The 26,943-nt window shown below is 44.0% G+C and overlaps 1 protein-coding gene across 1 annotated transcript in view; it reads left to right on the top strand.

The window, feature by feature from the left end:
* Plce1 (phospholipase C epsilon 1) overlaps nucleotides 1-26,943 on the top strand; it is a 142,496-nt gene that overhangs the window by 10,486 nt on the left and 105,067 nt on the right. Inside the window, exon 3 of the mRNA XM_041661310.1 lies at nucleotides 12,741-13,057. Within this exon, the coding sequence (XP_041517244.1) occupies nucleotides 12,741-13,057 (317 nt within the window). The remainder of the gene's footprint in view (nucleotides 1-12,740; nucleotides 13,058-26,943) is intronic.

The following is a 26,943-nucleotide window of genomic DNA, read 5'->3' as shown; positions in this document are numbered from 1 at the left end:
TTCCCTGCCATAGGCTCAAAACGGTTCTTTATTCATTAACTAATATAAGCAACACATAGACAGAAGGACCTCCCGCACCAATGCAGTATATAATCCCAACTCTGGTTGATTCTCAAATCTGTGTTCTTCACCTCTAAGATAAGACTTCTTGAACTTTTCCATGCATGACCCATTTTTGCCTGAAAAATTTTATAAAACTGTGGATACAGAATTTTTATACACACACACAGGTACATATATTATTATACAATTATTATACCAAAAATTGTTTTAGAATTATTCTTTTAAAATGGTAAACTTATATTTATACTAATGCGGAAGATTTGAGGGGGAATGTGTGCAGAACCTAGGGGACAACGAGGAAGTATTCCAGTGTCTCAGTGAAAGAGAAGACTCGGTTGGCAGATGTGGCTACAAGTCAGAAAGTTTGGCAGAAACTTGGCCCTGATCCTTCAAAGAGTCCATGCAGGTCTTTGCAGGTTGGATTTGGGGAACATGCTACCCACAGTGAGTGGCCCATACCCAGAGCCTGAGAGGCAGTCTCTGTGAGAAGAATGGCAGTTGCAAACCTGATTGTTCCTGCATTAGGAATTAGGGAGCTCAAAACGAAAATCCAAGAGTCAGTGTGAGTCCTCTTAGTTTGGGTTGGCATGAAATAGTGGTCGCAGGAAAAGGACTAGTTTAGAAAATCCAATATCACTGAGGTAAAATAAATGAAATGTAATGAAAAATATAGTTGGTTAAGAACAGGGCATTTTTACTGCAACATGGCACTGTTGGAAAAAAAAAAACGCCACATCTGAGCCAAGGAATAGCTTCTACCCTGAGTGTGGGTGTCTGAGTGCTTCTGGCATATCTGGCTCAACTGAGCAGCTGGGAGCAAAGCCTCCATGAGTCTGACATAAGACATAGATCTTGCCCAAATGTGGAAAACCTTTAGGGACGCTAAAACCATTAGGGATCTGTAACCCTGACTTGAACCAAGCAGAATAAACAAACCCCTGCCCAAATTGGAACTCGCTGGACATCTTGCAGAGCTATCCAAGGGGAAAGGCTGGAACCTCCAGGGTCTTTGAGTGGGTTAACATCTTGATGAGAACGGGGTATTTCAGTCTGTCCTTTGAAATAGCATAACATCTCAGTTACCAACCCACTGGATGGTGGAAGCTCTGAACCAATAACATACATTTCTTTTTCTTTCTGAAAATGGGATGTTAAAACCAAGTTAGATCTATTGGAATTGTGATGCAAATTCCGAAGTTGGAAAGGCTCCAGAGAGCATTCACATTTTCCATGGATGGAGTCTTGGTACATTCCCAACCTCTATTTCTATTTTCAATATCCTTTGTCATTCTTCCCTGCTAAATAGTTCAGTTTTCTATATGCACAACAGAGTGAACATTATTGCTGTCTCTTCCTAACGGCTAAGTGGTATCATTTTCAGGACATGTTGACCCCATTTTAAAAAAGGAAAAAAAAAAAGAGAGAGGCAGAAGGGAGGGAGGAAGGGAGGGAGGGAGGGAGGAAGGAAGAACACTGGGCAGGCAGGTTGGAGAGTTATTTCATCAATAGTCACCACCAGAGACAGACGCCAGAGACAGAACTTTACCCGTAAGCCACACCCACATGGCGATACACAGATTAATGGAGATGGGTTAGTTTAGGATGTAAGAGCTAACCAATAAGATCCTAGAGCTAATAGGTCAAGCAGTGATTAATTACTACAGTTTCTGGGTGATAATCTTTTGTCTGAGAGGCCTAGAAACAAACAAGCAACCTCTCACAACAGGCGGTGGAGGAGGGGAACTAATCAAAACAAAATATAATAGCATGTGTATTATATATTTATTTATATATTATACATATTAATACACTTATATACTTATATATAATGTTAATATACTTAAATATAATAATATACCTTATATATTTAAATTTCATGTATAAATATATGAAAATGTCATAATGAGACCCTTTACTTTTTATGCTAACTTTACAAATAATTTAAAATTTAAAAATACATATTTTTGTACATTTTTTAAAAAGCATGTGAGATATAGTAAGATTCCCAAATGTATTCAGAGTGATCTGAGATCATTAATTTCTCTGTTTCTGCATTTCATCATTTTAGCCTATATTGGACAGTGTATATACTCATCTTAGAAAGTACAATGGGATTGAATAAATAGGGACTATAGATTGATCAGAATACTGTCCTCCAAAGTGAAACTGGAGCAAAGAAGACACTCAGAAATAGCAAGTACAAAATTTTAATAGTAGGATGGGTCTCAGGAAGGGGGATAGTAAGGTCAGGTTTGCCAAAAGGAGGGAACATGGAAAGCCTTGGAGGAGGCCTCTGGAGCTGTGTTGGGTGCTAAGTCAGAAAATCTCAGGAGAACAGGGATGTGAGACTGTAACCCTTTCTGGATCTCACCTTCAGAGTTCATCTCTCCCATCCACACCAGGATCTCCTATAATTCCAAGAGGCATCAACCACATTCAGCACCTTCCCTGCCCTAGGTCTCTCTCCATCTTCCCAGAAAACTCAACTGGGCAATATTGTAATTCCCTTTCTCCTGCTCTTGCTCAGCCCTGAAAACGTTGGTTTTTATTTTTTTTTTTTTGATAGACATAACCCTCTCCAAAGAAAAGAGAGAACAGATGGAATAAAGGGAGAATGGGAAGAAGGGATAGGAGAAGACAATCGGAGGGGGAGAAGCAAAGTGAAGGCAATAACGTAGAAATTGCACTGAAGCAGACTTGTTCCAGAAAGCACAGAGACCACCTTCTTAAAAATCGACTCACAGTCATCCATGTACGTAAGTAAGTATTAGCATGTGCCCAGGGTACAGGATGACCTGCCTCGCGTTCACGCAGAAACATGTGGACCTCCCGTCATTGGCCTGGTCATTGTGTTATTTCAGTCATGTTCTGTGTAATTCTCAGAACAACTACGTGAGTCACACTGCAAAAATGAAAACACTAAAATCTAGACACTATGTTGGTGTCCCTTTAAGTATTAGTTATGTATAGAGACTGGGAAAAGGAAAGAGAACTCACATCTTTAAGCCCTGTTATTTAGAGCTCTTCTCTTCTTGATCCAAACCTGATAGCTCCAGTCCATAAACTGAAGCCCTATAGTGAAACTTAGTAGGTACCCCTGTTGTGGCATATTTCAGGCCTGCTTTTAGATGGCTGTAAGATATCTCTCATCCTCAACTGTGAAGAATGGCCTTGGAGAAAGTCAACTGGCTGGGAAGAATCTGCCAATGCTATATCATTTCTAGAACCTTCTAACTTACCCCATGGAGGACTCCAGGTCTTGGATCCCTTCAGTTGTGTCTGTTCCGTTCTACATAGACACACATAGGATATGTTGGTAAGTGTGGAAAGCTCAAGAATATTGACTTGTATCATCTTTCTCAGCAAGGAGTCAAAGGAAGTTTCCAGATAAATGTCTCTCCCCAGAGATCTTGATTTCAGGGTTAAATAACTAAGGAATGGTTTGAACTTGGGTCTGCCCCCACTTTAGGGCCCACACTCCTGAGCACTGTTTATGTGATACGGAGGCTGGCGAGGGTCCCGGTGGAAGGAGGCATCTCTGGTGAGTTAAGGTGCCAGGATTCTCAGGCCTTCAGCCCTGGCTTACACAGCGGGCAGTGGCAGCAGTTCAGGAGGGGCTTACAGACACCAGATGCTGCAACCTGGACTGTCCACATTCAGCTGTGTGTGCTGCTCAGGCCCTAAAGAGAGACGCCAAGAGTTGCCTTCTCAGATCCGATGACTGTTTTTTACCAAATCAGAAAAACTAACTTTAGGAAGGAAGTGCGAGGTCTCTCCCGGACTTGTATGAATGGTGCTGTTTTCTTTACACGGTTCACTGGGCTGACCGCCATCCTCCTCCTGCCTGGCGCTGCCATCGAGAACATCACCTCACGGGGCTAAAGGGCCTTTCCAGGCCCCCATACTTTGATCTAATTGAAATTTTATAAATATCCCCCCCCCCTGCTTTTAAATAGCACAGAACAATCAGAGGCCGATGGCAACATAAGCAGGTGAAAGCTAGGGGACAGAGGAAGGGGAAGGACCAGACCTTGAGACAAGTGGTCAATGAATAAATGTCTCTCAATCTAGCGATTCTTTTTAAGTGGGGCTTCAGCAATAATGACGCTTCATTGACTCCGTGAGCTCATCTTTGTTGGGGAGGCTGCGAGCAAGCCAGACACCTTCATTGTTAGATTGATTTTGTTACTCTAAGGCCAATAACAATCAGCAAAGGGGAAAACTCACACCAATTTACTAACCTTTTTTAAGACTATCACTTCCCTGATGAAACAATTTTCAGCTCTGCCTGAGAGTTAGTGGTTGTAAGCCGATTTTGTGTCTTTTATAAAAAGAATCAATGCCCTTCTCTCTGCGTCTTAGTTTATGTAATTGGGAGTTCACCACTAGAGCTTCTGGAGCTTTGAGAATCTGAAGTTTTGCTTTTTTAAAATAACGTTGTTTACAAAATTCACTAAAGTTTTTCAAAGGAAAAAGATAAAGTCTATACAAAGAGGTTTTTCCTGCTTTCTTCGCTAAGTAAACTATGTTTCAAAAGCACTACTTAGTCTCTTGTTTAATGTAGGAGTGTTTGCCAGCCTGCCTGTCTGTGCACCATGTGTGTTCTTACTGCCTAGGAAGGTCAGAAGAAGACATTAGATTCCCTGGCACTGGGGTTACAGACTGTTCTCAGCTGCTACGTGGGAACTGGGACCTGAACATAGGTTCTCTGTAAGAGTAGCAAGTGCTCTTAACTGCTGAGCCATCCCTCCATCCCCAGCAACATATATTGAGAAAAAATATGAACACCCTGAAAACTGAGTCAGTTTTTTGTTATGAGAATATTGGAGTTTTGTCCCCTGGATAAATTTTTCAGAAACCTTTCAAATGTACTTATTTTTTTAAAAAAAAATACTGTTGTTTGTATATTACTAAGAAACTAGCAAATTAGAACCATGTACCGGACAGATATGGAAACATAGGCCTACCAATACAAACATACCTGATCCTCGGTGGCATCGTATTTATTGTTTTCTCTTTAATTTTTTCACACAAACTTGTGAAAAAAATTAGTTCAGTATAGATTAATTTACCTGAGTCTATATTTTTACAAGAATCTCTGTTGGATAAAATACTAGAATTAGAACAGCCAAGGATTCACGCTTACAAGCATGACTTGTCTTCTCAGCCATCCTAAGCCCTCGCTGTTTTCGGAGTGGGAATGAAAGCAATAAACAGGTTCTCTGGTTTGTAATCTGATCTCCTTTAAAGTTATAGTTGGAAATCAGATTCTGTAAGGTGAAATCCAACTCTCCAACCTCACTCCTTACCCAGAAAAGGAAGTGTGCGTGTGTGTGTGTGTGTGTGTGTGTGTATGGACACGCCATACACACGCAGAAATCAGGAGACAGTGTGTCTCTTCTGCAGGAGATCCTTTAAAAATACCTAGTGCAAGCCTAGGCAGTTTGGATGCTCACCTCACTAAACCTGGATGGAGGTGGGCGGTCCTTGGACATCCCACAGGTCAGGGAACCTTGATTGCTCTTCGAGCTGATGAGGGAGAGGGACTTGATCGGGGGAGGGGGAGGGAAATGGGAGGCGGTGGCGGGGAGGAGGCAGAAATCCTTAATAAATAAATAAATTTTAAAAAATAAATAAAAATAAAAATACCTAGTGCAAAACTGGCCGTCTTTTCAGTCAGAACAAGGTTAAAATTCTAATTCCACCTCTTTGGAACACTGTATCTTTAGGAAAATTGCTTCACATTTTCCATCTCTGCTCCATAGTCTGTGGAATGGAGATTACTACACCCATTACATGTTCTCTGTGAGGAATGTCATGGAATGAAAAGATAGTAAGAATTGGAAAGCAAGGGTTGGAATGAGTGGCTATTATTTGAGATGAGAAAAGGATGACTGTGGGAAGTGCCTGCAAATGTCACGACAGGCAGAAAAATGAGCCAGCAAGAGGTGAGAATGAAGATTTGGTTCAGTTTGAATTCATCAAGTCAAATCAAACTTGGGAGTCTGATGCCAGGCAGTTTATTGCCAGTGTGTTTGAACATGGTACAATTTGGGGAAAAGTTTCCTGGTTTTAGTACAATCTCCAGTGCAGAAAGAGGCATAATTAATTACATCAAAACTCAACTCAAAGTACCTGTCACATCTTCCAGGAAGATGGGTTCTAGAAATAGGTTATGGATTAGCTTAAGAGCCTAGGGAAGGATCTCGTGTGGTCTCGGTCATACATACAGATAATGTAGAGATCATTTGGGCTGTTAACCATCTTGGTCCTGGTTGTGGGAGATTGGGGGGCGCCCCTGGCTATACTGATAATTTAAGGGTCATTTAGACAACCAGCCACCTCTGGTCCTGGTTGTGAGAGCTTGAATATGGCCTAGCCCTACAGATAACAGTGATTACCAGGCTATCCAACACCTTTAATTCCCAGCTTACATCCTTTCCTTTGAGAGGTCGCTCCTGCATGCTCAACATTCCTGGTTTCCCTGTTGATCTATGTGTGCAAGGACCTTCTTGCTCCCAACAAATGACCCAGCCAAGAGTATCCTGAGTGACTGTTCTGATCACATGGAAGGTGCACAGAAGGTGCTACCGTTTTGGCTAGTACACACTCCGTAACACCTTCCCCACTCACACTCTGAAGCTGCCTTCTGATTTTCACCATGACGCTTTCATCACCTTCTACGTACTTCATTGTGCTTGTCCACGTCTTCTCTCAAGATGTTCTACATGAGCAGTGATCTTTTCTTGTTCACTAAATCTCAACATCAGAGTACCTCAACATAAGACTAGAGCACAGTAGGCACTCCGTAAATGAACAGACAAATTTTGACATAGTTTTTCTTACATCTATTCAGATATACAACCCGTTCACCGTGAGGGCTGGTCTCTGAGCACTGAACACACACGATAGCTGCATCTTGGCAGAGTGCTCTACCAGAAGTCAGGATCTTCAGGTTCTGACTCTCTTTTTTTTTTTTTGCAGACTGCTGATTTTTGGGCCTTTGCACAACAACTTAGCTCTACCATATACAAAATAAGACTATCAATGCCCACCTCTGATGTGACCAGTGGCTCCCATGTTAGTTATGGTTTCTATTGCTCTGAAGAGACACCATGACCATGGCAACTCTTATAAAGGCGAACATTGTATTGGTGCTGCCTTATAGTTTCAGAGGTTCAGTCCATTATCATCATGGTGAGAGGTATGGTGGCCTGCAGGCAGACGTGTCTGGAAAGGAAGCCGAAGCGTTCTACATCTTGATCCACAGGCAACAGGCAGTGAACTGTGTGCCATACTGGGTATAGCATGAGCACATAAGGCCTCAAAGTCCACCTCCACAGTGACACATTTCCTTCAACAAGGCCACACCTCCTATAATGCCACTTCCTTTGGACCAAGTATTAAAACACCCGAGTCTGTGGGGGCCATACCTATTCAAACCACAGTATTTCCCTCACAGTATGGTGAGATTACTTTGGAACTCTGGATGATTATATGAAGCATAGCAAGAAAACCAAATGACTTCACTTTTATTAAGAAACAATAACCAAAATGAGAAGTGGAAGTGGACATCATTGCTGGACCGTAGCTCAAGGACTTGGGTGGGATCATGCGCTGAACAAGCCATTTTTTTTAATAATGTAATTCCTATAGGGTAGGAAATTTCCAAAATATACTAGATGGATGTATTTGTGGAAGCCCCTCTTAAATTTAGAAGTTTATCCCCTGGGTCTTCGTGGGTAATTCAGGTTATTGTAGACTGGCCCCTGGGAATGGTAGTAATCAAAGTCAGGGGCTGGTGATCACCGGAGAGGCAGGAAAGAGAGGAGGGCTTCCTGAGCATTCAGAGTAACATCTCACAAGACAGGCTTGGCCTGGGCTTGGCCTCCCCAAGGCAAGGTGCTGTTGAGACAGATGATGACACCCAGACGTCTAAATGCACACATATTGGTTTCTCCATGATCACACACATATTCTGGGGCTCCCTTGTTTTCTGCAGCGATGCCCCTTCTCTCTTAAAATAGGCTTCAGTCCTTCAGTCGTGGAGGGAAAACTACTGTTTCCTGAGCCGGCACAGCCGCTCTCACCCTTCCATCTCTACACAGATTCCCGGAAGCGCAGCACAAGTTCTTAGGATCATAAACTTCACAAAATCCGAAGGTCCCCGCAGACCTATTGCAGACAGCTGAGAGTGATGAGAGACACTGTGAAGAAACGCCAGTCCCTCTGCAAATGATACAAAGACAGACAGCAAGACTGAGGAGGGAGGGCTGCCGTGTGACAGTACACCCTCTTCCTGGTGGGAGTTCTTAAAGGCTTTGAAAAAAGTTAAGACAGGGGCCTCATGGGCTGGACAGATGGCTCAGTTCTTGAGAGCAGCACCTGCTGTTCTTGCAGAGGACCTGAGTTCAGTTCCCAGTACCCACGTGGCAGTTCACAATCTAACGTAACTCCAGTACCAGGGGATCTAATGCCATGTTCTAACCTCCTCAAGCACCAAACATACACACGGTACACATAACATCCATGCAGGCCAAACACTCACACACACAAAATTGGGATGGATACATCTAAGAAAACATTTTAATAACAAAAAGAGCCTCTCTTTGCCCTTGTTTTAACGCAGTATTTCCTGTACATTACTAATCTAGAAATCATGCTTTGTATAAACCCAGTATAGGTCGTTTAGGCAGATCTGATATTAAACATAGGGCATTCCTACGAACTCACAAGGGCCCGCTTGAGTTTCTGCATGCGACAGTGTGGTGATCTCAGGCCGACTGAAGAGGAGAATTGTCTACCCTCTGAGTCACACCTCATCTTTAAAGTGAAAAGAGGCCATTTGATTTGATCACTCTAGGTAACAAGGATAACAAATTGGTTTACACTGACCAAGATCTCTTGAAACGCATTTTGAAACGTTGACAACATGCTGATTGATGAGGACATGGGGTCTGGAGCCAAACAGACCCTGTTCAGATGGCAGCTCCGACTTTTATAAGCTATAACTCGTGTGAGTCAAATTTGGATGCTAATACCGAATCTCCTGGGAGATGGTGACGTGGCTCAACAGGAAAAGGGGCTTGCCACCAAGCCTGAAGACTTGAGTTCAATCCCTGGGGTTCACATGGTGGGAGGAGAGACTTGAGTCCTACAAGTTACCTTCTGACCTCCACATGTATGGTATGACACCCTCACAGCCACATACATACACAATCAATGAATGAATGAATGAATCAATCAATCAATCAATAAATGTCAAATTTAAATACTGAATCTCCTAAATTAATCCAGAGAAAGCACTTAGTATAGAAAGCTTTTGAGCAGAGAATGACAATTTGAAGTCACTTTGCCCCCAGTGCCCTTGTCTGGGCTGTGATAGTCTCTATATTCAGCTGTAGAGCGAGCATTACTGAAGATGTGCAGCTGAGAACAATGGCTGAAAAAGTGAGCTGGATAATTTGGGGCTTGGCTTTGTTTCTTGAGCAAGAGACCCGTAGTTCAGGGATCATCCTGCTTCCGTCCCCCAAATCTAGGCTTTTTCAAGCTGAGGCAGATAATTTTATTTGCCAGAAACTTTCTTTAAAAACGTTTTTGTAAGAGAATATCTCTAGATCCCAGTGGGCCCACAGGAAGTGGGAAAGATTAGACGCTGTGAACTTCAGGTCACCAGAGCATCACCAGGTTGTACAGAGGGGGCTGGACTGAGGTACTGATGAGGCTGGGCAGTGTGGCTTGTGGAGCAGAAGGCAAATGGCGGGAGGGCCCAGCAAGGATGAGAGAAGAGGGAATATAATGTGTGTTCCGAGTGTGGAAGATGGTGGATTGTTGGGATCTGTGAAACCCCCAGATCCTGAAGTTCTGGTAAACAACTTGTGATGCTTGCAGCTGCTCTGAGCACGAGACCCTCAGAGTTCCTAATGGCAGGAGAGTGGTTTGTGGCGCATTTGGCTGGGCCGTGGCTATCAGTTAAGGCTCCCTAAATAAGCAGCTCTGAACACAATAAAGGGGGCATTTTGGCATCAAGGATGACCCGTGTCTCTGTCTGTGAGTCTTTGTGTGTTTCAACCTCCAGCCCCTTGCCTGGTTCACGAACTGTATGGTAGCGCATGCGCTACATTGGGCAGAAACTTATGTCCCAAGGATACTTGTGTGATGTTAGCCTGTTGTGAAAATACAAAATCCCCCAGTGATCCTGCTTTCAGAAAACCCATGATGAAGCATATACATGTTTCCTTTTCAAAACTAAATCGTTTCAAGATTTGCAGCCTTGATTTGTGTTTTCTTTGGGTGTGATGTCATGAGACCATTAGACTTACCATGGCTGTTCTGACCATATTCCTTTTTTTTTTTTTACTATTTTATTCTAATCTCCATTAATGACACTTATCACTAGATTCATCATTGTAACAATGATCCATACCTCAAGATATATTGTTGTTTCAAATATATCATCTTACTGTTATTTATATGTTTTTGTTTCATCATCTCTTCTATTATATAAGTTATTACTTTATAAGATTTATTGTTATTTCATTTCCTCTATAGAGTACTTTATTTTGAAATCATGTTTTCCAGTTGGGTACTTCTTGGAAAAGTCCCTGTATATGACTAATTCCACTGTACATAAATATCTGTACCCAAAAAACTGTCCCTGTCTCCTGGCTTTATTGTGACTCAATTTTCAGGAAATCTGGTCATTTTCTAAACTATTCAAAGAATTGAACTGAGCCATTCATTTACTGAGCCATTCTGGAATCCACATTAGACTTTGTAAAATATGGGCTTAGATGAGCCAAGAGGCGGTCCCCATTTTTGCCACTGTAGGTTTTCGATAGTTTGTTTGAGAAGCCAAATGCTGTCCGCCATGTGCAGTGATTCAGAGGTAGAGCCATTTGTAGTGATACACACAAGGATCTCCACAAGAGAGATTTGAAGAGATTCGAAGAACACCAAAGTCTGAATGTCACAGGATTCTTTCTGTGACTTATAACTGCCCCGAGTCCCAGCTTGACTATAGGTGGGAGTCCAGTAGACTGGCGTCATCAAGAAAAGAGGTAGGATTTATTTTAACTAGGACCACTTAGATGTGTTGTAACCGGAAGCAGGATGGTTCTGGATCCCTCCAGCACATGATCCCTCCTGTAGCAGCATGAGAATATAAAGAAGAAGGATAGGAGGGTCTGCCAGAAGAGAAGATATACACAGGATGGAGATCATGGACAGTTTGGATGCTGTAGCTGTGTTTCTAGAAGAGGCTCCAAGGATACTAGTCATTCAGAATGATGCAATAGATAGTGGATAAAATGTGGGCCATACTGGGCAAAGATAATGCAAATGGGCCCTTCAGAGCCTGTAGCAATGTACCAGTGTGTCTGAAGTATCTCCGAGAAGACAGCATGGGACATGAATGTTTTAACTTTTCCCAAACTTATGTAACACAAAACTGGATGTTCTCCAAAGGCTAGGGATATAGCTCAGTTGGTAAGGTGCTTGCTGAGCTTGCACAAAGTCTGGGTTTGAACTCCAGTACTACACACGCCTGTAATTACAGCACTTAAGAGGCACAGATAGGAAGACGAGAAGTTTGGGATCATCCTCCGTAAAATGGAGAATGGCTCAGTAAATGAATGGCTCAGTGAATGAATTAATTTGGGCAGGTAGCTAAAAATTAGTAGGAGGGCATCAAAGTAAAGAGAAAACGTGTGTGTTAGTGCTAATTAAGTGAACTGTTTTGAACCTAAACACCCCTGCCTTTGGTACTTTTGGTACTTTGGTGCACCCATCACCCCGTCCTGCATTCTTCTGTACTTTCTTGTTTCCAGTTGTAATATGAAATTAGATTATTTATCTGAATGTGTCTCCTTATAAGCCATTTCTTTCTTACCTTTATAGATGGTTCTGTTCTTGCAAACTCCCAAGTGAATATCAGTGATACAGTTTTTGAAGGGGTGGGATGGTAGAATATACTAATATGCTTGGGAACTGTGTGTATAGAGGGTCTAAGGACCTAGTCTACATCTTTATAACAAATATGTACATACAACAAATAATGCACATACGAGTGCATACATGATGCTTGGGAACTGCGTGTATAGAGGGTCTAAGGACCTAGTCTACATCTTTATAACAAATAATGCACATACGAGTGCATACATGATGCTTTGGAACTATGTGTATAGCGGGTCTAAGGACCTAGTCTACATGTTTATGACAAATATGCACATACGAGTGCATACATGATGCTTGGGAACTGTGTGTATAGAGGGTCTAAGGACCTAGTCTACAACTTTATAACAAATATGCACATGCACGTGCAGCCTTCTTCTGTCCTCAAATTCACCTGTGTCCACAATCAACCTTATTTATTTTAGCTCTGATGATTAACCAAGGAAGATAAAGAAGCAGATGATGGTATATAAGATTTCTTAGTGAGCTTGTTGGATAATTATGTGTTAAATTAATGCCGCTACTAAAGGAAGATAAGCCCCTGCCTCCACATCCTGAGGATTCAGGAAACAAATGTGAGAAAAGTCTCTATGGTCATCATGACAGTATAGAGTTACTCACTAACCAGAGGATTTGACTGAGAAATCTACAAGGTTTTAACTGGCTTTTTGACAGGGATCTCAGCCTTGGTATAACCATAAGTTGTGTTATTTTTTTCCCCGCAGAACGCCAACCGGGCATCTCTATGGCCAATTCCAATACTGTTCCTTCAAGTTCAGCTGGCATCAGCAAGGAGCTCCTTGATCTCCAGCCCCTTATTCAGTTTCCGGAGGAAGTGGCGAGCATCCTGACAGAACAGGAGCAGAACATTTACCGAAGGGTCCTGCCCATAGACTACCTTTGTTTCTTAACCCGGGACTTGAGCTCCCCTGAATGCCAGAGCTCCCTGCCCCGTCTCAAAGCGTCCATCTCAGCATCCATCCTCACCTCTCAGAATGGCGAGCACAATGCCCTTGAAGACCTCGTGATGAGATTTAATGAGGTAAGGAACCACTCAGACATCTCCATATTTGAGCCACCATCTGTGATTCTTAAGCATATTTCTCGTCTGGGGTCTGTCTTTGATAACTCTTCTATCTATCTGTCTTGCTGTTTCTATGAAGGCCAGTTTTCTTTCCAGGCCCTGAAATAGCCACCACAGTCTTCTTCCTTCTCCCTGCAGCCTAGCTGCCTGCAAATCTGATGGACTCTACAAACATTTCAGCCCCTAGACTCCCCGCCACCCACTCCCAGCAGGGTTTCTAAGACCTGTGTCTCAACTGTGAGCTTTGACAGCGTGAACCCTGGCCACATCTATCACTTCTCCTCAGAAACAAAGAAGACTAGTGCCTGGGGTTCCGCATGTAAGGAAACACGGAAGTCGTTACTGAGGGGAGTGAATCGCTCCACTCCACTCTCTGCAGCCTTTCAAAGTCCTCACCACCAGAAAGTCACCTTAAGGCCTCAGAGAACATGCCAGATGCCAGTTCTAAAGAGTGGAAGAGTGACTGGAGTTTGGGAACACTGAAGGTGGAGCTTCTGTGTGGCATTCAGAGATGGAGCAGGCATGGAGAGGCCATGGTTGGCATCACTATGGCCTAAGTCAAAGAGGAAGTGACAGGAAGGGGATGCAGGTCTTTGTCTTAAAGGAGCCTTCTCTCTCCATAATGTGCCCCACACCCATAGAGTTCCTTTTGTTGTTGTTGTTGTTCTATTTATACTTGTATTTCTTTTTGCCCCAATTGTTAAGTTACACATTTTTAATATGGCTATTGTAGGTTCTTGGTTAGTTGAATTCCACAGATAGCACAGTTTCTGATTTGGGTCAGTAGTGAGCACCATCTAATGCTAAGAGGACTCTCATTGTGGGTCATGTGTATCTCTGGTTGACAGAGGGCCAGTCAGCCTTTGCTGCGTATGCCCTTCCTACCTCCAGGCCTCAGTCTGCAGCCTCCATATATGGCCAGAAAAGACCCTGTCCATGGTGGTAAACACTATTGACCAGGATGAAGCCCAGTAAATTAAAGAAGTTTTAGAGGCTGAGCCCAAAGGGCTCCATGTCCAGGCATGTCCCCAAAGCCCATTCCTCAGAGAGAAGCCTGTGTCCACAATGGCAGATTCACGATGACCATTTTACATGTGTCACTTAGGATCTCTTCACAGTGACCGTGGGGAACAGCTTTCCCATCCTACAACAGGGAAACCAGGGTGTAAGGACAGTCACCAGCTCAGACTACACAAGGGATGGGTGGCTGTTGTGAAACACAAACCCATATATGCCGGGCTTTCGCCACTACAGTGTCCTACCTGTCTCCTGCACGGAAGGTGATATTTGCTGTAGCTGTGGCTGTCCATGCACTCCAAACTAAAATGGAATCACTGGGAGTTCACAGGAGACCTTGGAAACCACACCAAGCCAGAGTTGTTGTTTTTTTTTTTTTTTTAATAAATAAATCTCCTGGTGTTCTTGATTTTTCTTACTGATAAAAACGGACGGGAAAATGAAAGTTCCCGTAAACGGAGTGATTTTACTGTTTCGTGACTTATTTTAAATTCCCAGCTCTATTTACTCTCGTGTCTTTAAGACCCTATTCTTGTCCTTTTTAAAAAAAAAAAATTAGACCTTAACTTACAAGTGAATTGCCAGAAGTTTTAAAATCTAATTTTAAATCACAGCTGGACTTTTTCCATCTGTGCCACAGCCTTGGGAGGGAGCAGAGCTAGGCATGGGGCACCCACATCTGGGGTGAGGTACGCTTCGGAGCATCTCTGAAAATAGTTTAGCAGTAACTTCAGAACGTAAACAAGATTTCTGGGAAAACACTGGAACTGCTTATGAGAATAGAGTGTTTTCAAGTGTCCTCGAGCATCTATTTTCATAGAAATCAGAGGCGAACTAATGAACGCATCAGTCTGGGCCGCGATCAAAGGCAGATTCCAAGGGGTCGCCACCAGCCAGCCTGGGCGGGGTTGATTCTGTTCACCCTGTACTAAAATGTGAAAAGGCTGTGTAACATTCGAAGGGAACGATACAAGAGCACCTTTCGAATACTTACAACGGACTACCTCCAAATTAGAGTGCCTCTCCACAGTGGAATGAAAGAACATGGTGTTGGGGAAACAGGTGGAGCCTGGAGGTCACCGGCCAGTGCAGCCCAGCTGAACTGATGAGTTCCAGAGTCAATGAGATACCCAAAATACTCAAAAAAAAAAAGGTGGAGAGAAATTGAACTGGACACCGACCTCTGGCCTCTACGTGTGTGTGCGCGCGAGCGCACATTGACACACATCTGCATTCACATGTACATATACATATGGCTATCTAGGTACATGCACCGCAACACAAACAGCGATGGTATTGAGGCAATTAAAGTCCACATGAAAACACAAGAGCCACCAACTCTGTGTGCAGAACCACTGATGCATTGCAAAGTTATTAAGCACAAAGAAATGGATGAGAAGTGGGTGTATTGGCAGGATCCCTAAGCAACTTTCCACAAGATCCTTGCCAGTCACGTGGAAGAATAGAAGAGCGCAGAAACCCAGCCACAGATACTATCTGAAGCTTCCTTGACCAGTAAAGATACATATCCAATTGTGCCCTTACTTATCCTGCTTTAAAGAGGTGTGATGTCACCTCTGTGTGTTCTTGCCACAGAGGCAGACCTGGCTCTAGTGGTGGGAAAATGTCAGGCATACCCAGGCTGAGGGACAGGAAACATTCTAGAATGTGTCAAGGTCATGAAAGGTGAAAATTCCGAGTCGCTCTCAGCATTGGAGAGGAGACTTGACTAGCATATGTAGTGTCAAATTCTAGTGAGCTTGAGACTTGAAAAAATAAAGTGAAAGTGATGTGAAAATAGGAAGATGCCATTTTTATATTTTTCGATATTCAACTGTAAGTCAACAATAATTCAGCTGTGCATTGCGGTGTTGGTGTTTGTTTATGTCCTGGTTTTCTTACTGATGCTGTGGTTGTGAACAACATTAGCATCCAGGGAAGGTGGGTGTAGCATATGTGGGAATGCTATACTGTTTCTACACCTTTTTGGTAAATTTAAAACAATTTCAAAGTAAGTTTTAAAATATCACAATGAGCTCAGAAAGGCGGAGTCACTTGTCCAAGGTCGCACAGTAGCTAAGTAGATATCAGACCCCGGTTTCTCTTCAGTCTGTCCTTTCTTACTGCCTTTCTGCTTTTTAAATTATGAAACCAACTTCATACTAAAACTGGAAGTTCTGATTCAGAATTTAATTAGCCTTAATCTCTTTCCATGTTTTTCTCTAAGTCTCTTGAGCATTTATTTTTCTTTCTTTGTTTCTATTTCTATTTTTTATCTGTTTTCTATTTTCTAGACCTCTGCCACCAGACCCCTATTCATTCATTCATTTATGCAAGATACTGGGCTTTTGCCTTCTCTCCTTTCCCGAAATGATAGGCCAAACATACATTTTAAAATAAAAAAACTAGCAATATTTCACCATGGAACTTAACAACATTAACTCATTAACTCATACTTTGGTCTTGTCAAAAGCATAGGGAATTTATTCCTTAGCACATCACAGGATCCCAAAGAGAACGCCAGCCATTGCAGAGCATGAGTCCCCGGGCAGAGGCAGTTGCGTTTATTGGTGCAGTCAGTCATCCTGGCCCATTTATTCAGCACATCTCAGGAGCGGGCCAGTTGGTGGATGTGCTCTAAGGAAAGTAAATAAGAGTCCGCAGCTGCCAGAAGCTACCAGGGTCAGACACAAATAACTACCAAAAAAGGCAGCAAGTGCACATGGTGTGAGTGCCGCCGACGGTGTGGGTGGAGGGGCTGCCGTGAGAGATTGCAGCCCCCTCTGCTGAGCTCCGAAGTCTGAGGCTGGGCCTTGAATGACAGATGATACCAGAGAGGGAGAAATTGTGGGACAGGCAGGGGCATCGCACCAGGAAGGCAATCCTCTGAATGCTTTCCGTTCTAAGCAAGACTTCCTGGCATAGTGAGGTAGCTCACACTTGAGCACCAGGAGAACCTGTGAGCTAGACATGTCTCGCATCCCAACAACTGTGTGCACAGACTTGTCTGTAATGAGGGGAAAGGGAAGAAAATTCCTGATGCAATGTTGCATAATGTTTGCTCTGAGGAAAGTATGGCGGAAATGCAGCTCAGAGCAGAACCGTAAAACAGCTGGACTTTTTTTTTACTGACTGACATGTAGGAAGGCCAGGAGATAAATCACTGGCAGCATTTCTTCCCATGCCCTTTTTCTGTTCTGGAAGAGTAAGGTGCCCCTTAGGCAGACACCTTACCATGTCTTTCTCCTTGAGAATACCCAGAATCCCATCTGAGGAGACAGTCCGTAAGCAGATAGGCATCAGATCTATCCTGCATTCAGCCCTGTGTATTTGGTCTGATAGACAGATCTTTCTGAACCTTTTTCAGCTGGACCTGTCCCTCAGGCCATATCTGTCCCATGAGCCCAAATACCCCCTCTTCCTTTGGATGAGCTGCCCTGCTTCCTGCCCACACACGAAGCCTCTTTCTCGGAGAGTCTCAAATCACATTCATCTCCCTCTCTTCTTCCTTCACCCAGTTTCTGCTGCTAGCCAGCATTCTCTTTGATCTTGCTTTGTTTTCATTCCCCTTACAATAAACTCCCAAGCCATTTTCCTTTTCTAGAGGAGACAGGGGTATTTTCTTTACCACAGAGATCAGAAGCAGCTGAGAAGAGGCAGGTGGAATTTGAAGTTCCCTGCTTACTTTTTCCTTGCCCTTTTTCTCATCCTGTCCACGGTGTGACAACGGGGTAAGGGGCGAGTTTTCCAGGTTCATAGTTCCAAGTCTTTACTCCCAAAATCTTATGCTCTGTATATGGCCTCTGCCCTTGGGTGCTGTTCCCCTGTGGGGACTGGTTTGCAGGATCTGTTCCGAAAGTGACTTTTGGACTCCACAGCTCACACCCTGACCATGCTCTCTTCCATGTCACAGATAGTTGCTACCTCTGGCTGGAGGGTCTCTTTCAGCTTCAGGAGCCTGTAACAGCAGGTTTTACTTATTGAGTAGTCCTTGGCAAGACCACTTTTCTGAGCACCTTTTCTATACTGGCTAGTGTGGAGGCAGATCCCAAGCCCTGCGTACCACAGGGACCCCAGGGACCCCTAGACCCTTCCTGTTATCACCCGTGTGCGGCTGTGTCATTCACCAGCCTGCGTCTCTCAGACACACAAACTCGGTGAGCCAGAGCCACTCTGGTCTTGCTTGTCCCTTCCACCTTGCAGATTTTATGAGATGCATCAGTTCAGCAGCTCAGAGGTCCCATGTCTATAAAGAATAGACACAGTGGTATTCCTAGGGAAATGATAAACAAGAAAAACAAGCCATGTTTCAGCTGGCAACAGTGCCGCACGCCTTTAATCCCAGCTCTCGGAAGGCAAAGGCAGGTAGATCACTGTGAGTTTGAGGCCAGCCTGGTCTATAGAGATCTAGTTCGAGGATAGCCAGGGCTACCCAGAGAAACTTTGTCTTGAAAAACAAGTAATAATAATAATAATAATAATAAACAACCATATTTCTTGAGAAAAGCAGAGCTGAGTGTCTGTCCCACCCCCACCCCCCACCCCCAGCTCCTTCTGTATTCCCAATTCCCTCTGTATTTCCCCAGTGACAGGACTAACTGCAGCAGATTCTGACACCTGGAAGTCTGCCTTGTTGGCACTGAGGACAGACAGTTTCTCCAGAAAGCAGAATACAGAGCATGGGGTGGTGGTGAGGTATGGTCCTTCACTTTAAATGTTTGGGGGAAAAGAGTTCTAAGCATACATAGCCAACTGCGTTAAAAAATGTTTCCCATCAAATTATGTTTCTATTTTGTAAAAGCAGGCAGCTGAGCAGTCTGTTTGGGGCCTCTGTATAAACTCTCTTCTTCAAATGAATACATATGGAGTCACAGAAGCTGGTAAAGACACATGAGGAAGTAAAATTCCAGCTCACTGGAAAACCCATTTTGTCCTTGACAAAAGCATGCCTCCCAGGGGTATGTGTCTCCCCAGAAGGGCCTTTCTCTCTGAGAGCAGTGTTGACTTGGTATGATAGGATGCTACTCAGGAGGTTGAAACAGGAGAAAACACGTGAGCCCAAGAGTTTGAGGACATTCCCAGCAACATACCAAGACACCATCTAAACACAAAAACTACAGTGACGGCACAGACGCTCAGCCTGGTGCTCAGCAGTCTAAGAGCCAACTTATCTCTTGGCTGCTAATCTCTACAGGAGCTAGCTGATAGCAAATCTCACTCACAGTAGCGTTTAGATGGCGCATTGTCAGTTGGAGGCAGCTTTGAAGACTAGCTGCTTTGATTTAATTTCTCTTGCCCTGTTAATCTAACCTGGAACCAACTACATAATCCCTCACCTTTTCAGTCTTAGAGATCAAATATAGGGTCTCATGCATGCAAAGCAAAAGTCCACCACTGAGCAACAGCCCCATCCCGAATCTTTCCTCTTCAAAGGGGGTAATGTGTTAGTTAGCTTCGAGATGCTGTGGTCAAATGCCTGAGAAATGTAACTTAAGGGAATAGGTTTCATTACGGGCCATAGTTCCAAAGGGTTCGGCCCACGATCACCTGGCTCTGTTTCCGGGCCCAGAGTGAGGCAGTACCTCATAACATTGGGGACATGTTCACCTCAAGCTAGCCAGGAAGCCAAGAGGGAATGCCTAAACAGATCAGCTCTCTTCCTTTTCCTTTTCTTTCCCATCTAAATCACCAGCCTTCAGGGTGATGCCGCCCACATCCAGAGTAGGCCTTCCCCTGTTAGGAAACCCTTTCAGGAAACATCTTAACTGACACACCTAGAAGCAGAGGTATACCTTCCTAATCTAGGAACTTCTCAAGCCAACCATATTGACAATCAAGGTAATACATCCCAAGTGATAATAGTACCTGGCCCAGAGAGATGGTGTGGGCAAAGCAATCATCAGAGAGCAAAGGCACAGTAGTTAGTCAATGTTAGAAGAAAACAAGAAAACCCCACTAAAATAACTGTATTTTTCCAGAATAACTGTTGATAACAAATTCCACTATTGCTGTATTTTTATGTTCATCAGCCACTTAGCAAGCAAGGAAATATAGGCTTGGACCCACTAAGTTAAGGATCTGTACTCTGAGAGCTAGGATGGGAACACAGGCGTTCCGGCCTCCTGAGCCGTGTTCTTGGTGGTGTGCTTCTTAACTGAACGCTGGAAACATCTTATGTCTGAAGTCGGTTGTCTTCCTCCTAAGGAAACCATTTTCTACCCAAGAGGATTCAGAGCATCTCTCTGACTTCAGCACACTGTTGACATAAACCCTAGCCTCCTTTTCTGAAGCTGAAACCATCCCTCACCTCCTTCACACGGGGAGACACACAGGAGGACCTACTGAAGGCCTGCTTCCCATAGTAAAAGTGCATCCAGCAACATGTCAGGGCTGAGACTGGTAGAAATAAGAACGGGACCTGTGGAAAGGAGGATAGGTGAGAATTAGGACACATGTAAGTACGTTATTACTATCATTATTATCGGAAATGGTAAAAGTGACTCAGAGAAGCTGCAGCAGCCCTTCAAGGCCTTGGCCCTTGCAGATCAGACTACCTAGATGGCCTTGGACATGGTGGGAAAGCTCACACGAGCTTCAGTCAGAGACTGGGCATTTGAGCCTGTCTGTGACTGTATGAGCTGACCCTATTAGGATATTTGATTCAGTTCTTTGAGAAACCACGGTCTCGGAGATCTTTACTGCTCATGTAAGAGCCAAGGAGGAATGTATTTATGCTCTGCCAGGGATCTGCATTTGCCCAAAGGATTTAAACAGCCATAAATCCAACTGCCATCTCAATGCTTCTCTTGGGCATTTTTTTCTACCAGCTTATGTCTCAACTGCTGTTTGGGTACAAAGGTACATTAGAGTGCAATAGAGGCCAGCCTTCTGCCCTGGCGGAGTTTATGTTCTCAAATATGCCCCAAACAGAACTTTGGCCTCCTCCTCTCAGTTCACATTGCACCCAGGATCTTCTCCTCCCCCATCACACGTCCTCTTTCTCCATACCCATCCTACTTAACAGTGTCGCTCCCTTCCCAGGTGTTCCATCCAATAACCTAGGATTTATCCCTGGCTTACTGTTTTTCTGAGCCCCCAGTGCCTAGTCATTCTTCCTAAATGCAGCCTGCACTGGACAACTCTTTCCGATTCATCTGTCACCACCTTGGAGGCGGCCACCACTGCATCAGGTCACCATAGCTGTCCTGCTAGCCTGCTGTCAGGCTCTGTTATCTGCTCTCAGCCCTGCAGCCAGCGTGATAAGTTTGTGAGTGTAAACACCATGTCCCTTCGCTAAAAGTCCCCCTAATGGCTCGAGATGCAGCTTGAGCTTGCTTCCACTTGCCTTTCCATTCTAACTTCATATTGCCCCACCCACTGTCTCTCCGGCTCTGGTCTAGGCATGCAGAATTTCATTTTATTTTTTGACTATATTGCTGTAGCTTCCTCCCCATAGCCTCTGTACTCGGTGTTCTGTCTGCCGGGAACCTTTTCTCTGGGTTATGCCACACCTGTAGACTTGTCTTGATCAAATTTTAGTTCAAAGTTCAAGGAAACTACTGACTTGAGTTGGGCTTTTTTTTTCTCTCCTTCCCCTAGCTCTTCCTGTAACTTGTTCATGACTGTATCTCTCTTTCCTTACCTAGTGCCAGAATGTAGTACATGTTCAATAAATAAGTACTTGAGAATTAATTATTTATTGAAATGGATGCTGTTAGAAATACAGAGGAAAACAACACATGCCTTTTTAAAGGGATTTACAATCTAGTTTAAGGCATATAAGCTCTAAAATATTGAAGACACACACTAACAGTATGGGAGAGGCAGTAAGGACCAAGCACTCTGGGTTATTGGGAAAAGGGGAACTCTATGTGAAGTCTGGGCATAGAACTGGAATCCAAATTATTCTCACTGTGGGACTCCAGGCAAGTGTGATAGTTGATCTTCATTGTCGTGTTGATTGGCTTTGGGATCACCTAGAAGACACATCTCTGAGAATGCAAATGAGGACCCTTCTGGAAAGGTTTAACTAACTAGGAAGGGACGTCCCACCCCATAGGCTAGAGTCTAAAGGGAGAAGGAAGAAGGTAAGCTGAGTATCAGCATCCATTTCTCTCTGCTTCCTGACTGTGGGTGCAGTGTGACAAGATGCCTCATGTTCCCACCCAGTGTCTTCTACCTTGATGGACTTTGAACCGTGAGCCTGAGTAATTCCCTGTTGCCAGTTACTTGATTGCAGTAATGATGACAGTAACTGACACAGCAAGTGAACAACATGACCTCAATTTTTGTCTCCCGCCTTTAAAATGGGATGATTTTATCAATAGCACACGGTTCTTAGGACACTTAATGTATTTAAAAGCACAGGACAGGTTCTCAGGAAATGAAGCTAGAGTGATTCAAGCCAAGTGGGAGACAAAGGCGATGTTTGTGGAGTTGAAGTGCAGGACACACGGAGCGTTTCCCTTGAGCGTGGCCACAGTGTGGTGCTCCTGGCCACAGTGTGGTGCTCCTGGCCACAGTGTGGTGCTCCTGGCCACAGTGTGGTGCTCCTGGCCACAGTGTGGTGCTCCTGGCCACAGTGTGGTGCTCCTGGCCACAGTGTGGTGCTCCAGCTTGAAAACGGGGCTTTACCCAGGAGCAATGTTAACTCACTCAGCCTCAAGGAGATTTGAGGGCCATGAAATGCCATCATTCACCAAATGCATTCTCTCACCAAAGTTTCCTGGAAACGCTGAGCCTACACTCATCTAACACATATGTCTCTAAGTTTTTGAGATTATAATTACACCATTTCCCCTTCCTTTCTCCCCCTCCAAACCCTCCCGTATACTCTCCAATTCATGTTTTCAGGGATGACCATTTGATATCAGATAACCAACTGGTGTTCTCGTCCCTGGGGTGGACTTATTTCTCTGGCTCTCAACATTCCTTGGTTGCCTGTAGTTCTTTTTGTAGGACTGAGGCCTGAGGCCTCATGGACCTTCCCCTCCACTTCAACGTGTCTACTGGTGTTGTCCTTGTTCAACTCATGTATAAGCAGTCATATTGGTGAGACTTTATGGGTCTAGCCTCTGACATTACTAGGAGACACAATCTCACAGCAAACACGTTGATCTTGTGGCTCTTAAAATCTCTCTGCCCCACCTTCCATAATGTTCCCTGAGCCTTTGGTGCAGAAGTTGCTTTGTAAATGTAGCCATTAGTAATGGGAACCACAACTCTGTATTTTGATTGGCTGGTTATGGCTTTCTGTAATGGTCTCTGTTGTAAAAAAGGTTTTGTTACTGTTGTTTTATTTTGTTTCTTGACTAGTGGTGAGGGTTGCACTTATCTGGGTATAAGAAAAATGCTTGGAGTGTAGTTAGGGATTATGCTGGTTTAGCAAAATGGTGATTTGTAAGTTCTTCTCCAGGATTCGCAATTTCAATAGCCCTGGGTATTTGGGTAGATTTCCAGTTCCAGGCATGCTTTTCTTCTTGAGTGGGTCTTAAGTCCAACTAGAGAGCTGTTGGTTACCAATAAGACATGTGCGCCACTCCTGTGTAGTCATTGCTGTGGCTCACAGGCGTCATAGCAGAATAGGACTGTAGGTCGCTCCCCTCCTTTGGAAGCTTCCATGGCGCCACCTGGTACTGTCAAAGCTAGTCCTCACGAAGGAGAGTTTCTGGTCAGGTCTAGCGCTCAGGGGTCTCTGAACCCTGCTTCTGAACTACATGGTGTCTATAGGATTAGAAGCTTACCTTCCACCTCTGTGGGGCAATGAAGGGAAACAGCAATAGCCTTTAATGCTTTGGGGATCTCTTGGACAACCCTAACTCTTCAAAGGAGGACTTCTCATGCCTGATATTGAGGTTTTTTGTTAGATGGCGGTTGGCTTTTATGGGAAGCTTGGTCAGCCCAGACGAGAAAACATCCTTTAAACTGTATATGTATATACAGAATTATGAACTCTTCATGTTCCTTAGCACATTTAGCTTTCACATGGCACTGAAGAGATGGAATTGCTGTATGTTGGTTATTTTTCTATCAATGTGACAAAATGCCCAACAGGAGCAACTTAAGATCAGATTTATTTTGACTCAGTTTCAGTGACTTGACTATATCTTCGCAGGGAGTTGGAACAGAGAACACATATTATGGTGACCAAGAAATAGAGAAGGGATATACACAGTCCCCAAGCACATATCCTCAGTGACTTTTTCCTCCAGCTAACCCCTTCCTCCTAGGCACTCCTCAGTCCAACCAAGTTGACAACCAAGGTTAACCACTGCTTTATTCTGATAATAAGAATACCGAGGTTCAGAAAGGATACACAGTTTGCTCAATAATACATAGCCACAAAGTGGCTAGGCCAAAAGGAGACTCAGGCTTGTTGTGGGAGCTGTGGGCTGTGTTCCTGCCTCCCCAGCTCCTGGTCGCCTGGCTAGCTTATGCCCTGAAATAATTACATGGACACTGTATTCTTTTAAACACTGCTTGGCCCATTAGCTCTAACCCTTACTGGCTATTCTGATATCCCGATCAACCCATCTCTAATAAACTGTGTAGCACCGGTCTTACCGGGAAAGATTCAGCTTGTCTGACCTGGCGGCTTGCTTCATGGCGTCTGCCCAGGAGAGGGGAGCATGGCCTCTGAGCTCACTTCCTTTTCCTCCCAGCATTCTGTTCTGTTTACTCCTCCCACCTATGTTTTAACCTATGAGACCAAGCAGTTTCTTTATTACTTAACCAATGACCTTCCTCCATCACAGGCTTTTGTTGACATCAAAGCCTATATATACTCTGTGCATACATATGAGATTGCATCTTTCAAAATAAATGTGTATCATGGAATGCTGTTCATTTTAATTTTTAAGAGTAACCCAGTGAGATCAGGATATTGTCTCCCAGCACAAGTCCTGTGGGATGTTTGCATGTACTCTGTGGAGAGGCAGTGCCCGTGGTCTAACGTATAAGCCACACTGTGAGCAAACAATGAGAAGGAAGTTGTTGGATTTATTTTTTCTAGTTATGTCAGGATATATGAGGACTCTCCCATTTGAGCCTTTCACAAAAATTCTGAGTGCCTAGAGGTTGGCACTCACTCTAGAACCAGCATGGGAAGCCCTGTGGGTAGGAAGAAGGCGGGCCGAGGCCTCGGGGCCTTGCTTGCCAAAGAAGCCTGCGTAGGAGTCCCTTGAGAAGCATGGAATTAACAGAGAGGGCGGAGCTTTTCACTGGAGGTCAGAACAGGACAGATGCCAAGCAGAATGAGGTCTAGATCCCTCTAGTCCTGTTCGTGGGCTTACAAAGTGAGATCTTAATCCCATTGTTCAAATTCCTCAAGCCTAAGGCAATTGCAACTTTCATTCCTTCTCCTCTCTCCTCATACTTTAAAAGTTATACAGACAGTAAAATTGTGTGTACATCGTTAGGGTTGAAGGAAAAAGACTGGCTCTGGAGTAGATGCAGCCCAGACATTTATCAACACACCCAGCCTGTACCCTATTTTCCCCCTTCTCCAGGTGCCCACAGCCACCATCATTTCTCTGCTCTTTTAGAGATGACCCCCCTATAATACAACACCCCAATCCATGCTAAAGCTGTCCAGCAAGAAAGGCATTTTTCCCCCTTTGGTTTCTTGAGCTAGCTCTGACTGTCCTGGAATTTGCTATAAACCAGGCTGACCTCGAACTCACTCAGATCTGCCAGCCTCTGCCTCCTAAGTGCTGGGATTAAAAGCGTGTGCTACAACCACCCAGCAAGAAAGGCTTATTTTTTTTCTGCTGCTGGGCATACAGTCCAGGGTCTGTACATGCCAGACAAGCTCTAGCAACTGAGTGACGTTCACAGTCCTCAGACAGGCTCTTTGACTTTGCCAGCATTCTGGACGTGTAGTAACCACTATGTTATTTCTGATCTTTCCCCTGAGTTGCAGAACACGCTTTTCTTAGAACTACCAAAACAACAACAGAATCACACAGCAGGAGATGTGTGTGCAAATATTTAAAGTATCCGATAATGGAGGGACTCACCTCTTCCCTCCAGGTTAGACAGGGCTGAGCAATAACCAGAGGAAGCCCATGAGGAAGACAGCAGAGAAAGGATGTCAGATGCAGGATACAGCCTGCTCAAACGTTCTAGGCAGGATGACACATTGTAGACTGAAGAAAGACCTGGATCCAGGAAGACCCAGCAGAAGAGAGTGGCCGCAAACTGTAGGTGATGGGGGATGCTCAGGACGATAGTGGAAACAAATGGAGAAACTATGCTTAGGTGTTTTTGAATCCCAGTGTGCCAGTGGCTTATTGAGTAGCAAGGATGGATGACAGAAGACAGTCAAGACTGACTCAGGTTTTCCAAGAAGGATATTTGGAGTAAATAGGGTGTCTGTGACATCATTCAGATAGTTCCAAAGACAGAGTTAGACAATCAAGAAGGTTCACTGTGTTTCAGACATTCATATGTTCAAATCCTGCTCCCTCCCTGATTTATTAGCAGGGCCTTTGAACAAATTATTTAGCTGAGTTCATACCATTAACTATGAAAGAGGGCTATATAGTTCGCTCACAGTAAGTGGTTGTAATAGACAGCGAATCTTTAGTTTAGGATAAAGCCTTAACACATGGTAGGTGCTCAACAAACAGTATATGTTGTTTCTTTTGTTATGAACATTATCACCGTTATTGTCATCCTGTCGGATATGGTATGCGGGTTTTACAGTGATTGTAAAATATAATCTAAAGAGCCTTCTCTAGGCAGAGAGTAGGAACCTAGCGATGATGTGTTAGACTGGGCTATAGGTATAATTGTAGAGTCTACCCTCCAGCAGGGCTGAATGCACC

Source organism: Microtus oregoni, unplaced genomic scaffold (genome assembly GCF_018167655.1).
Source record: "Microtus oregoni isolate MIOR12 unplaced genomic scaffold, Mior012 000012F_ref0000307, whole genome shotgun sequence".
NCBI classification, from domain to species: domain Eukaryota; kingdom Metazoa; phylum Chordata; class Mammalia; order Rodentia; family Cricetidae; genus Microtus; species Microtus oregoni.
This window is presented reverse-complemented; position numbering and strand designations above follow the sequence as displayed.